This window comes from Neofelis nebulosa, chromosome 1, assembly GCF_028018385.1.
Source record: "Neofelis nebulosa isolate mNeoNeb1 chromosome 1, mNeoNeb1.pri, whole genome shotgun sequence".
In the NCBI taxonomy this organism is placed as follows: domain Eukaryota; kingdom Metazoa; phylum Chordata; class Mammalia; order Carnivora; family Felidae; genus Neofelis; species Neofelis nebulosa.
Genome location: NC_080782.1, coordinates 135,045,558 through 135,059,602, shown reverse-complemented (window position 1 = coordinate 135,059,602; position 14,045 = coordinate 135,045,558). Strand labels below are relative to the sequence as shown.

The 14,045-nt window shown below is 39.1% G+C and overlaps 1 protein-coding gene across 1 annotated transcript in view; it reads left to right on the top strand.

The window, feature by feature from the left end:
- The window catches only part of CCDC192 (coiled-coil domain containing 192), a 218,610-nt gene that overhangs the window by 59,872 nt on the left and 144,693 nt on the right, over window positions 1-14,045 (top strand). Inside the window, exons 4-5 of the mRNA XM_058737218.1 lie at window positions 4,582-4,713; window positions 5,819-5,875. Of these exons, the coding sequence (XP_058593201.1) occupies window positions 4,582-4,713; window positions 5,819-5,875 (189 nt within the window). The remainder of the gene's footprint in view (window positions 1-4,581; window positions 4,714-5,818; window positions 5,876-14,045) is intronic.

Below are 14,045 nucleotides of genomic sequence, written 5' to 3'. Positions count from 1 at the left end.
ATGAACAGGGGAGGGTCAGAGAGAGAGGAAGACAGAATCCGAAGCAGGTTCCAGGCTCTGAGCCATCAGCCCAGAGCCCAACGCGGGGCTCGAACTCACAGACCGTGAGATCGTGACCTGAGTTGAAGTCGGACGCTTAACCGACTGAGCCACCCAGGCACCCCTGTTTTACCTAATTCTGAAGACAAATGTTGTTCATACTTTTTAAGTCATTTCCCTCCAAACTTTTTGACACTATTGGTAGAAGAGAAGGGGATCTGCTTGACAAAAAGAGATAGAGGTAGAAAATGAGCCTTCCAGCATCCTGTGAACCTATGTTCCAGCAAAAGTGGCTAACTAGGGGGCACCTGGGTGGCTCAATCGGTTGGACGTCTGACTTCAGCCCAGGTTATGATCTCACGGTTCATGGATTCGAGCCCCACGTTGGGCTCTGTGCTGACACCTCAGAGCCTGGAGGCTGCTTTGAATTCTGTGTCTCCCTCTCTCTTTGCCCCTTCCCTACTCACACTCTGTCTCTCTCTGTCACTCAAAAATAAATAAACACTGAAAAAATTTTTTTAAAAAGTGGCTAATTAGGATGTATGAAGATTAGTCATTTCAAGAACAGATGTCTAGTATTTCTAATCTCTTTTTGTGAGTAGATACTAAGTTGGGCTAAACTTTTTTTCTATCCTTCCCCAAACAAGGTTTTACTCTATAAAACCAAGCCGTTCTTATGAAAAAAGAAAAAAAAAACAAGAAAAAAAAAACCAAGAAGAAGAAGCAATGACCAAGGTCCCCAGAGTTTTAAAATTCAATTATGGTATTTTTCAGGCTAACTTGGATTTCCTCTTATTTTGATGCCTTTTTTTTCGTCTCATAATTTGAATTCGGATTTAGGCAGCATTCCTAAAGGCTTCCTGAATTGAAAATTAGATATTAAAAAGTCCTAAAACATCCATCAAAACAATGGAGTGAAAAAAATGGCAACTAACATCTTGTGACTCAGCAGTAGAGCATAATCTTTCAGACGGTGCTAAAATAGAATAATAATAAAAAAAAAACTCTGATGTATAATTTTCATTTTATTTTATTTTCTTCTCATCTCTTTTTTCTTCTACCCTTTTGGATTACGAGTCCTATTTGATGGGTTATTTTCAAAGGGGACTCAGTATCACCTTATGCAAATAAATAGTTTCATCATTGTAAAATAGAATGCAACAAGAAATTACTAGATCTTGCCCCTAATGTATCCATATATGGAAGAAAGAATACGATCCCTGTATCAGGCTGCTGTGAGGTGATGATACATACATATGAGAATTAAGTTTATAAAATTAATAAGTGGAATGATCTTAGCAAAGACTGCTCTGGACCAGTTTGAGTGTGTCTTGTAAGTTTTGACAGAATTCTCCATTCCTCCTTCTGGGGAATTTACAGTCCAGTTTGAACACATATGACTGGAGAAATACTCTGTAAAAACATAGCAACATAGCATATAAAATCCTATTATGGATTTTTAGCATCCGTGAGTTGTAGAATTGAGACTAACACATAGATCCCTGACTCCAAGTCAAGATTTCTTAGAGGAAAGCTAAGCCTGAGGTAAATATATCTGAATCAAAGGGATATTGAGACAAAGACCTTTTATAAGAGGGCAAGAAAGAGATGGGGTTGATGTCTATATAAAAAGGAAGCAAGATGTTAGGACAGAATTCTTGAGTTTTAGGAAAAAAAGAAAAAAATTTTCTTTCAGGTAAATAGGCAAACATGTGAGAAATAATGCTGAAGGCCATGTAGTTAGTGAGGGGGGGGGGGAACCACAGGCCTCATCTTTATAGGCAGCCTTAGAATTAGGGTTGGATATAATGTAAGACCCAGAGTTGGAGGCAGGCCATTGAAGATCCAAAACCAACCTCTTCTTATTAGCTATGGGCAAGTTAATTCACTCCTAAAAACATCTAGTTTCTTATTCTTTAAAATGGTTGTAATTAATAAAAAATATAAACCAAACTCCTTATAGAGTTTTGAGCATTGGACTAAGGTGGCTTGTGTACAGACAGCACCCAGAATGAGTGGTATGGTGTAACTACCAAATAAATGTTAATTACTGCTGTTTTTCCATAGAATTTACTTATCTGTGGTCAAGAGCATGGGACTTTGGAATGTGACAGTATATCAGTAGAATGCTTATGGTAGTAAGCAACAGAAAATTCAATTTCTAGATAATAAGGAAACTTATTAGCTCACTATGTGTGAGTCCAAGGTAGGATGTGCTTCAAGATTGGTTGATACAGTATTTCAATAATGTTGGTCACTCTTACATTCAGAGTGTAGCTTCATTATATACGGGTTTCCTGGATGTTTGTAGGATGGCTACATCAGCATTCATATCTGGTAGGTGAGAGAGAATGCTTCCCCAAATCATCAAAATTCCTGCTGAGCAGTACGAATGGATCACATATCCGCATTTATTAACTGTGGCCAAAGAAAAGCCAGACTCTGATTGTTTAAGACTTTGATTCTTGAACCAATCAGCAGAAAACAGGATGGGATTTTCATGATTCTCAGGTCCCACTTTGGGAGCTGGGGTCAAATTTGGGCTTTAGGGAATCAGACCCAGTGTCCACTAGTGAAAACCTGGGTTTTAACATGTAACTCGCTATGTGCTTGGGCAAGTTACACAACTTTACTAAACTTAGTGAATTCCTTTATCTGCAAAAGGGGAATGAAGATGAATTCTGATACACAAATAATAATGAAAACAAAAGGTTCTGCAGAAGGCTTGGTGTATAGTAAATACCCAGTAAATTGTTAGGGTCATTGCTATTACTCAACTGCATACTTTCATATTACATAATAGTTTTAAAATTCTCTGCCTTTCTGGGTAAAGTGTAAGCTTTTTGAGCATATAAGCAATGTCACTCTCATTTTTTACCTTTGAAGGCTTACTTTTAATTAATGCCCAACATATTTCTATAATAAATGAGTGAATAAATGAGTGTTGAATGAATGAATAAAAGCTTGAAAATAATAGAAGGCAGATATAAAAGAAAGACAACCAGATGGGAACTGGATGAGTTATAAGTCAGGTAGAATATGGGAACAAAATTGACCAATCTAAGACTGTATTTGAGAGAAAAAAAATGCCAGATGTGAGAGGACTTTTCCCTAAACACTAGAGTGGTTGTAGGAAGTAAGTGAACTGAATACAGTTTGAGTTTAGGGTAACCAGCTCAAAAGTGCTGTGATGTCTTCAGACACTGTGTTTTACAGTTTGATAAATATTTGAATAAGACTTTTATCAATACTGTAATCTAGAGGAGGTAGAAGACATAATAATAATAATAATAATAATAATAATAATAATAATAATAGCTACTATTTAAGTACAGGAAATATTTCAAGCATTAGTCTACATAAACTCATATAATCCTCAAAACAAACCTGTGAGTTAAGTACTATTCTTTTCATCCCCGTTCCCATTTACAGATTGGAAAATCAAGCCCGTAGAAACTAAGAAACTTGCCTCAATCACATAGTCTTTAGCCATTACACTCTGTACTGTGTAATAAAATAGAAGGGTGCCTGGAACAACCAGGCTACATCTCCAAGCTATCATGTACTCGGTTGAAATTTGTCACTGTCCATGAGGAGCCCAACAGGTCTCCAAGGTCACTGAGAGCTGAGAGGCACAGCCAACAGTTCATGACATATGTGTTCCCTCTGGCTCTCACATTGTGCTTTTATAGTCTCCAGAACATAACAGAATGGCTGCGAAGCACCAACTAAACAAATAATTGCAAGTGAATGATTGTGTGGATCAATGGCATTTTATATATGACGTTCCCACTTTATTTCCGTGACGGAGAAACTTCTTTAGGCTTCCCCATTTGGTAAATTAGCTTTAAAAACTTACTGCGCTTTTCAAGATGAGACAGCATGCTTCGCAAGAATTTTTGGAATAGTATGAAAGAGATCCTTAAAGGTAATTCATGCCTCCAAGGACACACTGGGAACTGGAATGAATACAAGGTGTGTGTCCCTTTCCAGAGACTCTCAGAATTGTTGCTGAGCTATAAAAAAAATGCACAATAAGCTGTCTGAATGAAAGGAAATGCTAGTCCAGGGGCTCTCCAAGGGAATTCAAGAATGAGACACTATGAAACTCTCCTTTCCTCAAGAGGAATCTATAAACAGTAAAACAAAGCTCATCATCCTTAGACATTTTCTAGTGATGGTTTAGCCTAGATCTGCCTCCAATCAGATCTTAAAAACAGTACAGATTTCACATGTAAAAACAAAGTACATTCTTGAAACATAAAAGGGTGAGCATTGAGGTTGTTGCATTAGAAATCTCTCTGCCTGTTGTAATTATGTAGTCTCATCTCTTGCCCAGAAAGATCTTTATTACTAAATATAAAGTCAACATTATTTCATTTTCTCTCTATACTAATCTTTTTCAGCTATGAGGAATATTCCAGAAGCCATTTTCATGTTTAATAGATATTGGTGGTAGGTAATTCATGTATCAATTAGACTTTTGAAAGGAGCTTTAAAAAAATCACTGTACTTACACGCCCTTACAAGAAATGTCTTTAGCTTGCAGCCTCTGAAGGAACAAAATCAAAACTGCTTGAGCAAGTTTCCTGGCTGGAGGAAAAACTACGGGCTCTGGATCATAAGGAAGACAGTGGTGAGCCATATGAAAAAATGGTTCTTGCAAAAGACCAGGTAGGTTGGAGAAGAAAAAAATAATGTTTATCTTAAAAAGTTACCTAAACGTCTATGAAATGACCATTCTGCAATCATTTCTGGCTAGGTTGGAAATTCAAATTTAAGTTCAAGATGGTAAATAATATTTGTGTCGGCTAAATATAACTACTCCCTGATGAATATTCACATATAATAATTAATTTTGTTAGTAACATCTTAAAAGTTTGTTTGATATATATCCTTTGAATCATATTATATGAATATGCTATTTATTTTGTAAGTGGTATTAACTATACAAATGTCTCCTCATTAAAAAAAAATATTTCAATGTTTATTTTTGAGAGACAGAGAGAGACAGAAGGTGAGCGGGGAGAGGCAGAGAGAGGGAGACACAGAATCCGAAGCAGGCTCCAGGCTCCTAGCGCTCAGCACAGAGCCTGACAGGGGGCTCGAATCCACAAACAGGAAATCATGACCTGAGCCAAAGTCAGACGCTTAACCAACTGAGCCACCCAGGTGCCCCCAAACGTCTCCTCGTTTTTAAGGTTGAACTTAGTCAAGGAATAGTTTCTTTCAGTGTAGTAAAATGGATCAAAAATTTGGCATATGCTTTAATCAATTATTTTATAAAAAGTTATTAATCTCTGAATCTCTGGGCATTTACATAAGTTTTTTTCTTGGTCAACTCAAATGGGTTTGTAACTACCTTTGAGATATCTGTCTATCTATCTATCTATCTATCTATCTATCTATCTATCTCTATATATATTCACATAAAAACATATGTATATGTTACAAAGACAGTATCAGACCCATCTGATACCATATAGATATGTATATATGTTATAAGACAGGTTGGCATTACCTTCTGTACATCAAGGAAACATTATTTTCCTACTCATTTCCTAAGTCTTAACATATTTGTGTTCTTTGTTGGTGGGCTCTTCAATAGAATCAAAGTGAGATAGGGATCGGAGCAAGGATTTCTCAATGATGATTTCCAAAGCACCTAGCTGACACAGTGCTCTGCCATTCACAGGATTTGAGAACTGGTATATATCTGAAATACTTTATATTAGAAGAAGAGTTATACATTTTGTTTCTAAACGTATCTCCTTTTCAGTGCATTGAGAAATTACAAGCTGAAGTGAAAGCTTCCCAGGAGCAACTTACAGCCCATGTAAGTGTTTTTCTCCTTTTTTTTTTAATCCCTTAATTTATACCAGTGTTACCGTGGCAATGAAGCGTAATTCCTCAGAAGTTAAAACCATGGTCTTCTTGCTGCTAACCAAATCACCAGGCTAAAAATCAGTATTGCTATTGCCTCTACAAGGTTGCTTTCCATAAGTAGAATTCTGATTTATGCTCAGGATAAAAATTACAAAACTTATCTCTCACATACAACCAGATGGTCTAATCAGGTACCGTCAGGATAAGAGAACCAGAAACTAAGGGTAGAAAGGCATGGAAACCAGGCTAGTGGAGTGAGTGAATGGAAGTGGAAATGACCGGCACATCGAATACACGCCTAGAAGAGTGCTTCTTAAACTTCAGTATATCAAGAATTACTTAGAAAACACTTAGAAACAAATTGCCTGGACATTCTGTTCTCTGCATGCCTAGGATATGACCTGAGAATTGACAATTCTAGACGATGCCACATTCAGGTAACGCTGATGCTGCCAATTTTGGACCATATTACAAGCAGCACTGCGTTACATGTATTCATTCTGCCCAAGTCTTGTGATTTTTAGGCAAGTGACCATATAAACAAATCAGGTACACAACTGTTCATTTTCCCTGCAAGTACTCCCCTGAGGGAGACTCTATGAACTCCTAGGGTATATTTCACTGATATTTTAGCCTATCTTCATGCAGAGAACAACTAATAAACATCTGCCACAATACCCTTGTGTGTTCACACACATAAACCAGCTGTCACCCTGCCTCTTTCCTTTCCCAAGGATCTGAACAATCCCGATGCCTTACACCTTTCCTCAAAGACTTGCTCACCTTCTTTTCAGCAATCTCCTCTATTTATCTTGGGTGCTGAGAGATGACTTTTTCTTAAAGTTTATTTATTTTGAGAGAGACAGAGAGAGTACAAGTGAGGATGGGGCAGAGAGAGAGGGAGAGAGAAAATCCCAAGCAGGGAACTCAGGGGTCAGTGCATAGAACCTGTCACTGGGCTCCAACTCATGAACTGTGAGATCATGATCTGAGCTGAAATCAAGAGTCAGATGCTTAACAGACTGAGTCACCCAGGCATCCCAGGGGGGATGACTTCTTGATCAAGAACATTGGCCAGCCAGGGGCGCCTGGGTGGTTCAGTCGGTTAAGCTTCTGACTTTGGCTCAGGTCATGATCTCATGGTTCATGGGTTCGTACCCTGCATTGGGCTCTGTGCTGACAGCTCAGACCCTGGAGTCTCCTTTGGATTCTGTGTCTCCCTCTCTCTCTGCCCCTGCCCCACTCACACTCTGTCTCTCTCTTTCCCAAAAATAAATAAACATTAAAAAAACAACAACAATGGCCAGTCATGTTAAATGGCCAATTTGAACAACAAACTTTTCAGACCCATTTGAGACCTGAGGGGCTACAGTCCAGAAGTCCTACAGAAAAAGACTGCAAAGTAACAAATTCTGGTCACCATCCCTTTGAAATTTGAAATGAGCTAATCAGGATAAAATCACGGTAAATGCCTTTTTTTTTTTTTTTTTCTGGGATAGACAAAAGCTAATCTGCTTTTAGCTCTGACCTCAGAATGTCTTTCGGCCTTGTATGTCCAACTGACCAATAGTGAAAATGATTAAAGCCTGCATTTGTGACATGGTGACATATTCAAACACAAGTATATCTCATTAGCTCAGTGTTCTGTTGCAGATGCCTCCCCCAGCTGACCCTGAGGGTGACAGATAATTACTATTGCCAGAGGATGTCTCCTCATGCCAGATTGATACCTACAGCCATTCACCCAGGGTGGGTTGAGTTCAGAAATTTTTTAAGGAGAGCAGATTGTTCACTAAGGTTCTGATATTAGCTTCCAGCATCTCTTCATGAAAAGCTGATTAAAGAAACATAGTCACAGACGCCTTCAGGAAATTCCTGTGGTGTCTTCCTCCATTGCCTAGCTTTTGCAGATTCTATTCCTGTACCATGCTGTTCCTGGCCCAGGTTTGTCTCAACTGGGATTTCTTTCTTGTATTAGGGTATTCACATCAACATCTGAGATCTCTTCTGTGTAAGTGCTCCATGTTCAGATTTTAATAGAGCAGTGTGATCACAGAAGATTTGCTTCAACTCATCAAGAAGATTTAAATGAAAATATTAGTTAATAGTGTTTATTGAGAGTAGATTATGTGTCTAACTGTGTGGTACATGCTTCACCTACTTTCTATTTTAAATCTTGACACAACCCAACAAGGTGGGCATTATTTTCAGGTAATAAAACTGAATATTCAAGCTTAGATCACTTGTCACACATGTCAATTCTGAAACCCATGCTTTTGCTATTAAAGTTTGCTGTCTTTCCAAATTATGTTCTCCACATGCTATTTCACATATCAAATGGTGTTTATAGAGGTTCTTTCTGCAATCTTCCTTCTCTCTCCATTCACTCTGAATGATTCATCAGTTCATAATGCTTCAACTCTCACTTCCATGCAAATAAACAACCCCCACCACCCCCAACAAATTCTTTCTATCTTGATCATCCCCTAATTACACCTCCTTAGTGCTGTAATGAGCATTTCTTAAGACAGTGTTCCTGAAAATAACATTCCAAATGATGTTAAGAGGTATTCTGGAAAATAAATGGGAGAGACATTGGAAATGAAGTTAAATTAGATGGGTTTAGTGGCTGTAAGACTTACCAGTGTATAATCAATCTTAAAGAAAGGGCAATAGTATGTTGTTTTCCAATGACCATAAATGCTGTTTTAATCACACAAGACTGGAGACTGCTAGCATATTGCATCAAATTAAAGCACTGTGCTTGCTAAATATGACTTGAATATCTTGCTGACACCCTAGGCTCAGCATATACAAAGTCAAATTTATCATCTTCTAATCCTATCTCTTAAATGTGCCCCTCTTTTTGTAAACCTAGTCACTGCAAATAATATCGCATGACTGTAATTTATTCTAGATCCAAACTACCACACAGTATTAAAATCCTACCTTTCTCTGTCTTCATTCCACATTTAATTAGTCATCAGGCTGTGAGTATGTTTCTAAAAGTTATCTCGGGGCGCCTGGGTGGCGCAGTCGGTTAAGCGTCCGACTTCAGCCAGGTCACGATCTCGCGGTCCGTGAGTTCGAGCCCCGCGTCAGGCTCTGGGCTGATGGCTCGGAGCCTGGAGCCTGTTTCTGATTCTGTGTCTCCCTCTCTCTCTGCCCCTCCCCGTTCATGCTCTGTCTCTCTCTGTCCCAAAAATAAATTAAAAACGTTGAAAAAAAATTTTTTTAAGTTATCTCACTTTTGTGCCATCATACTGCCCTATCTCTAACTCTTCACGATCATCTTATATCTTACTGCTACTGACCCCACATTATTAACATATTCGAGTTCAGGACCTCCCACTGTTCCTCACCACAACCCAAATCACCACGTAGCCCTCTTGCTTTCACACCATCAAGTTCTGTTTGCAGAGGAGAGAAAGGATAAAATCCATGTGTGAGTCTGCGGGGTGGGGGCAGAAAACCAAACAGAGCCAAAGAGTAACACTGAAAGGGAGGATGAAACCTTTTGGAGTACCAGAGAAGAGAACAGGGAGTGAAGAACCAAGGTGGTAGAATGGAACTCTGTAGATGGGGAAGGGTCCTTCTGGAATAGGACACTGGAAGTTTCTTGGAAGTTTTAATATTGAGAATACAGTATTATTAATAGTAAGAATACATTATTCAAGTATGAACTTGAATCGCCCTGTTCGGGAGTCATGTGTAAAGTGTGGAATGTCTGTTCAGACCGTACCTCCTAAACGTAACACTACTGTAGGATATGATCGTGTAGTAGTCCACTGGCTTCCCTGCCTCTACTCTGAATGAGGTTTCCAAAGGACCATCCCTACCCCCTTGTCTCCCTCTTTCTTTCCCCAACCTCTCTCTGCCTCCCACTAAATGAGCCAATAAAATGGCACTGCTGTCTCTCTTTACACATCCCATGTCAGTTGGTGCCCTGTGAGTTTGCTCTCTGTGTTGTCTTGGTTTTGGACTATCCTTCCCTCTGCCCTTTATCCAAATAATTCTTACCCTTCTTGCAAGACTGATATCAGGGATTAAGCTCTCCCTTAGCCCCCAGAAAACCTTCTCTGGGCTCCGACAGCCTCTTGTATATACATCTATTTTAGCTCAAAATACTACTTTTTATTGACATTATCTGTTGATATTTCTGTCCCCTACTAGACTTGAAGGTCACTGAGGGCACCACCAAGAATGGTTCTCTGCATCCATTATCTCAAGTAGAGGGCCAGGCACATTGCAGCCACTCAATACATTTGCTAAAGTGAATTGAATTTTTCTCTAATCATGTAATTTCCCCTATTCCAAAGCCTAGAGTAAGACAATGGTTGCCCATTACTCCAGAACAAAGTCCATCCTGCTGACCGTGGCATTTATCACACTGAAAATGAGAGCGGGTCCCCTTTTCCTTCCTGCTCTGTATCACACATATATGACTCCCAGGAATGCCCATGCATTCCTGCCCCAGGGGTTCTGCTCATGGTTTCTCTCTGCCTGGAATGTCTGTCCCCACCAACAATTTTAATGAAGAATGACAGATTTTCCCCATTCTTCATCAAAATTGTTCCTTTCAGGAAGTTTCTCCTGACCATCAAACCAGAAGTAATCTCCCTTTCTTTGGCTCTTTCACAGCACATCTCTACACTTCTTTTTTGTTACTTGTCACACTATGGCCCACAAGAGAATTGAGTGATGAGCTAGCTCTTCCCCAAGACTGTGAGCTCCTGGAGAACAGGGAGCAAGTCTGTTTATCTTTATGCTTTGCACAGTGTCTGGCTCAATGCCTTGTTCATATTTCACTGAAGTGAATTACTGAAATGGCTAAATTAAAAATAAAGTGATTTTGGCATTGATAGGAGCCTGCTTTGAAATTGTATTTCTTAAAAAAATGCCAGTTACATAAGGTGCTACTGTAATCTCAAATTGATACTTTCAAGGTGTAACATGGATGGGACAAAAGGTAATGATATCTTAGAATGGAAATAGAATGAAAAAGCAGCAGCAAAAGTAAACATCATTCTGGGAAACCCTTATTTCAAAAGAAGTAAAAAGAACACCTAAAGGAAATGATGATCTTTACATGAAAAGTAACAACCTTGCGGCCTCCTTTTATTCAGAGTTCGCTTGTCTAAAACCCAAGAGTTGAACTATATTTTTGTATAATTAAATTCATAGCTATAAAATGGAGAGAAGACAGAAGCCTAAACATTTCAGACTGAGTTGTCACTGCTAATATTTTGAAGGTTAAAATCTCATCTCGTTAACTTTATGTAGTTACAGCTTATACTTCTCAAAGATTACAGATTGTCATGAGTGCACACATAGGTACCTACTCAGAGGCACCCACAGGGCTAGTCTGCCCAAGGTGTTTTTATCAATCCTTCCCACACGATTACTTATCTATTTAGAAACCTACATAGGATTAACAAATATTTGAAGCAAATGTTTATAACTGTTCAAAGGTACTTGTTCATGTTAGGGCAATTTGAGCCAGGACTAGGTATCTTAAGGAAAAATATCCTTTTAAAATGAATGTCTTCCAAATTGTTGAATCCATTGCTTCACTATTTTTAGTATTTGAGAGTATTCGTAGTCATCCTTGTCTATCCACTCTGTCATTGACGCCCTGAATATCTGCAGTAACCCAGAGGTTTGCCCCTTTGCCTTACTTCCATCTCAATGGCCCGCCCATCTCCTGATCTGGTTACTCCCCAGACCCGACCATGGCTAAAAGTTCTACAACATTCAATGGGATTATTTCGAAAAGAGAAATCTGGCTAACTGGGAAATAGACACTTGAGTGTTATGTTATTTTTAATACTATCTTGTATGCTTGAAATATTTCCAATAAAGTAAGAGAGTTAAGAATATCTAGAAGAAGGAGCCATTCCCATGAACTGTACAGCATGATTCAAGCTGTAGGTTAGATGAGTGTGTCTTTGAAAACAGAAGCTCCTGATCTATAGTCCCTGAGGACATACTTAAACCTGGAAGCAAGGGTCGTGAAGCTCAGAGTCAGGAAAATAAAGCATGGGTGGGGGGTGCCAACATGAGTACTTAAGAGAATTTTCCTGAAAACTTTATTTCATTTCTTCCTTTCCTCCAGTACGGAAGCTATCAACTACTTTCTAAGAATCTACAGGAGTCCTCAGTTTAGATCAAATGCAAACTCCTCTTCCCTAGAATTCCAGGCCCTCTGTTAATTGATCTTTTCCTACTGTGATAGAAGACATGGACTGTTTTCATTATTAATGTTGTTTCTTGGCTACATGAGCATACATTAACATCTTTGGAAACAGTACCCTGATATCCTTTTCAGCTGTGTCTCTTCCGTGATGCACCGTCTTGGAACTGTAATTCACAGTACCCTGTCATCTAGTAGCTGAGGAGTGGGCATGTTCTCTAAGCCAATTGGATTCTGAATATTAATTCAGGTGAAGCAAGAGACGAAGAACATTTGGAACTGATAGATCCTACCAGAGATGCCCAGGCATCATGATGAAGGGGTTTGTGCTCTTGGGACCAGAATTGTTCTAGTTCCTGTCTACTTATGAATCTGATTCCTGTCTATTTTAGGAGCCATCCAACAATCTTAATTAGCTTAAAGCAAATTCCCTTTTCCTTTAAACTTGTGAGAATCAGATCAGGGTTTTAGAGGTGAGAAGCTGTAATTCTTATGCTGTCCATGTAGTTCTCACAGAATGGTCCCTAGACTAGATTCATCAGACTCACTGGTACTTGTTTGAATTGCGAATTTTGAGGCCTCATCTCATACCTCCAGAACCGGAAACAATGGAAGTGTGATCCAGCAGTATGTATTTTTAAAGTCTTACCAGTAATTGTGATGATGGCTGATGTCTGAGAAGTGCTGTATTGTCCAGTAAAACCCCCACTTCCAGCCTAGACCCTCTGTTCTTACCAAAACCATGGGTCCTGACTAGCATCTTGCTGTTGGGGGTCAGCTTCTCTGTCCTCATGTTCCTGATTCTAAGAAACATCTCCAGGCCTGATTCTTAGTACAGCAAGCTGAGAATGTGGCACACTGGACATGTTTGTTCAAATGATGAGCCAAACAGAAACAGTCTCCCTGCTCTTCTCAACCAAAGCCCAGACTTCCATGTACTCTAAAAGTATCACTTCATTCCTGAAGTTTGTCATGACTAATGCTACGATAAAGTGACAGTAATGAATAACAGCTTCGAGTCATTTAACAATTTATAGTTTCCTAAATGCTCCCACCACATTATGTCATTTATTTTTCACAACAATCCTGTGAAGCAGGCATTACTACTACTCTTCTATCAGATGAAGAAAGTGAGAGTCAAAGACAATAAGAAGCCTGCTCACAACCAACAGTTAGTAGGTAGCAAAGCAAACACTTGAATTATAGATATTTTGACTCTAGGACCCCTGTTTCATAAGTTTGATTTCACTATTGATTGATTGATCAATTGATTGAGAGAGAGAGAGAGACAGAGAGAGAGCGAGCACACACACACAAGTACATGAGCAGAGAAAGGCCAGAGGGAGAGGGAGACGGAGAATCCCAAGCAGGTTCCATGCTCTCAGTACGGAGCCCCACGCAGGGCTCAATATCATGAACTGTAAGGTCATGACTTGAGCTGAAATCAACAGTCAGATACTTAACTGACTGAGCCACCCAGGCAGCCCTAATTTCACTTTTTTTCACTTTTAATTCAGAATTTTTGCTGAATACGTATGCACATACACATAAGCCAGTGTGTCAACAAATTGGTTTTTATGATCTTTTAACTTTATTGTACTCTATCGACCTCATGGCTGTTAATCACCCTGAGGGACTTTGGTAGTAGGATCTAATGGTGCCCTAGCTGAAGCCAATGAGGAATGGGGAAATTCTTGCCCTATGAGCCATTCTTTTAGAGGCAGACATGTTTATCAAAATGGAAGATCCCTCAGTGATTATTTATGAACACAACATGGCTCCATGTGTGATAAGTCTCAGGAATATTTTTATTGCATTAGTTGATTATATTTTACTCAACCCCTCTCTACAGTCGACCTTCTTTGGTTAGTTTGTCTGGAATGGATGACTATTTGGCCCCTCATTTGAACCCTGTATGTGGTTATTC